This window comes from Oncorhynchus nerka, linkage group LG9a (genome assembly GCF_034236695.1).
Source record: "Oncorhynchus nerka isolate Pitt River linkage group LG9a, Oner_Uvic_2.0, whole genome shotgun sequence".
NCBI classification, from domain to species: domain Eukaryota; kingdom Metazoa; phylum Chordata; class Actinopteri; order Salmoniformes; family Salmonidae; genus Oncorhynchus; species Oncorhynchus nerka.
The window spans coordinates 8,100,087-8,103,089 of NC_088404.1; the positions used below are offsets into that span (position 1 = coordinate 8,100,087).

General features: G+C 47.5%; 1 protein-coding gene across 1 annotated transcript in view; it reads right to left on the reverse strand.

Moving 5' to 3' along the window:
* Window positions 1-2,801, reverse strand: part of LOC115124344 (tyrosine-protein kinase CSK-like) — a 34,258-nt gene extending 31,457 nt beyond the window's left edge. The window contains exons 1-3 of the mRNA XM_065022282.1: window positions 2,564-2,801; window positions 1,528-1,644; window positions 800-912 (exon numbers count right to left, since the gene is read on the reverse strand). Coding sequence (XP_064878354.1) covers window positions 800-912; window positions 1,528-1,644; window positions 2,564-2,578 — 245 coding nt within the window. The 5' untranslated portion in view covers window positions 2,579-2,801. The remainder of the gene's footprint in view (window positions 1-799; window positions 913-1,527; window positions 1,645-2,563) is intronic.
* Window positions 2,802-3,003: the final 202 nt, after the last annotated feature.

Below are 3,003 nucleotides of genomic sequence, written 5' to 3' on the forward strand. Positions count from 1 at the left end.
CCTGCAGCAACACTGGTTTAACCAGGCTATGGCAGCAACACTTCGCCACTGACTCAGACTGGTTTACACCTCGCCACTGGAGACGAGTCCTGCAGCAACACCCTGCCACTCAGTCCTGGTTTAACCACGCCACTGGAGAGTCCTGCAGCAACCCCTGACCACTGGTTTAACCAGGCTATGAGCAACACCCTGCCACTGGTTTAGTCCAGGCAGCAACACTTCCTCCACTCAGACTGGTTTGCAGCATGGAGACTGTATCCATGGGACTCAGACTGGTTTAACCAACATGGAGTGTACTGTACTTCCTCTGACTCAGACTGGTTTAACCAGGCTATGGAGACTGTACTTCCCCTGACTCAGACTGGTTTAACCAGGCTATGGAGACTGTACTGTACTTCCCTCTGACTCAGACTGGTTTAACCAGGCTATGAGACTGTACTTCCTCTGACTCAGACTGGTTTAACCAGGCTATGGAGACTGTACTTCCTCTGACTCAGACTGGTTTAACCAGGCTATGGAGACTGTACTTCCTCTGACTCAGACTGGTTTAACCAGGCTATGGAGACTGTACTTCCTCTGACTCAGACTGGTTTAACCAGGCTATGGAGACTGTACTTCCCTCTGACTCAGACTGGTTTAACCAGGCTATGAGACTGTACTTCCTCTGACTCAGACTGGTTTAACCAGGCTATGGAGACTGTACTGTACTTCCCTTGACTCAGACTGGTTTAACCAGGCTATGAGACTGTACTTCCTCTGACTCAGACTGGTTTAACCAGGCTATGGAGACTGTACTTACGGCATTAGACTCAGCTTGCCCCCTTGCTTCACCCCTTCCCTCTTCTGGACGTAGTTAGCTGGGATGGTGCCTTCTCGACCTGCTGTGTTCTTGGCTTTGTACCAGTTGGGGTCCTGAGACAAAACATGTCACCGTTACTCTGATTAGAAGATCAGGGTTGACAGAGTAAATAACGTAGTGAGATGGACAACATGACTGAAACCCTCGGAGGACTCGGTCCTACGTGATGTGTTCTGTCACCTGGGGCTGCTTGGCAAATACCCAGAAAACACAAAAGGACAGTGATTTACAGCCCACCTCCTCAGACCATCATAGATGTGACCCCTTTCCTAGAGGATGCTGGCTGCTTCCATCTGATTGGATGGCTTATAACCTTTTTTGATTGGTCAACAATTGTTAGATCATAATAGTGATCTGAATACATTTCAGAATTTGTTAACCGACTTGACTAGTTAAATAAAAAACAATAAAATATAGATTGTTAAATATGATTTAATACTACGCCTCCTTTAAAAAAAAATGTTTTAAACTGTCTAAACTATTTTTTAAAAATTTTATTCTTTAGAATTTCAAGAAACACAACAAAAATGTGAAAGATTAAGCCTACGTTTCTCCTTAAAACGATAAACCATTTGGGTCCGTTTTTCTAGTCTCGCTTGCCAGAGACAATGGCAGCTGTGATGAAAGAAAAACCTGCTTCCTAAACACGGAGGGTTTAGGTACTTTACCTTAGTGACAACGATGATGGTCAAGACATCTCCTTTGTTGAAAGGCAAGTCCTGCTCGGTGGTGCCCTTGAAGTTGTACTTGGCCATACACTCTGTGCCCCGTGGCCATGATGGGGTCTGAGGGACAGGAGCGAGTGAGGAAAAGGTTATCACAAAAAAGCATTAAGTGGAATTGATTTATTTTATTTATTTATTCAACCTTGCAATAATCCAGCTCAATGACAATAGGTGGTGTAGTGCAAGGGGTTCTGAAACGTCTCCTCGGGGACCACCAGACGTTTCATGTACCTCAACTACTCCGGGGGCCAGTACACCCGATTCAACTACTCCGGGGGCCAGTACACCTGATTCAACTACTACGGGGGCCAGCACACCTGATTCAACTACTCCGGGGCCAGCACACCTGATTCAACTACTCCGGGGGCCAGTACACCTGATTCAACTACTCCGGGGGCCAGCACACCTGATTCAACTACTCCGGGGGCCAGTACACCTGACTCAACTACTCCGGGGGCCAGCACACCTGATTCAACTACTCCGGGGGCCAGCACACCTGATTCAACTACTCCGGGGGCCAGTACACCTGATTCAACTACTCCGGGGGCCAGTACACCTGATTCAACTACTCCGGGGGCCAGTACACCTGATTCAACTACTCCGGGGGCCAGCACACCTGATTCAACTTGTCGACTGATCCTGAATCAGCTCCCTGAATAGGTGAATCAGGTGTACTGGCCCCCGGAGTAGTTGAATCAGGTGTACTGGCCCCCGGAGTAGTTGAATCGGGTGTACTGGCCCCCGGAGTAGTTGAATCAGGTGTGCTGGCTCCCGGAGTAGTTGAATCAGGTGTGCTGGCCCCCGGAGTAGTTGAATCAGGTGAGCTGGCCCCCTGAATAGGTGAATCAGGTGTACTGGCTCCCTGAATAGGTGAATCAGGTGAGCTGGTTCAGGGCTACAACTAAAATCAAATGACATGTTGTATATAGTGTAGTGTTTTCTCTATTCAACATCTTCGTCTGTGATCTCCGGGTCTCACCTGGGATTCAGACATGCTGAACAAGGCAGTGGGGTCTCCTGACGCAGGCCTCACACACCAGACGTTACCATAGCACACTCACACACACACACACACACACACACACACCTGTGGAGAGACAAGAAGCGACCGTTACGTACAATACAGTAGACAACCACCACCTAAACTCAACATTCAAAATGGGGCAGTCAGTAGACAACCACCACCTAAACTCAACATTCAAAATGGGGCAGTCAGTAGACAACCACCACCTAAACTCAACATTCAAAATGGGGCAGTCAGTAGACCCATCTGAAAGTAAAACATGTGAACAGGGAGGAGTATAAATAACAGCCGTCTGTAGAAAGCAGAAGTAGGTCTTTTGATAATTTTTTTTTTTTTTTTTTTTTTTTCCATCTCACTTTCGCAACCGTGGGTTACCAAGTTTCCATTACAACCAA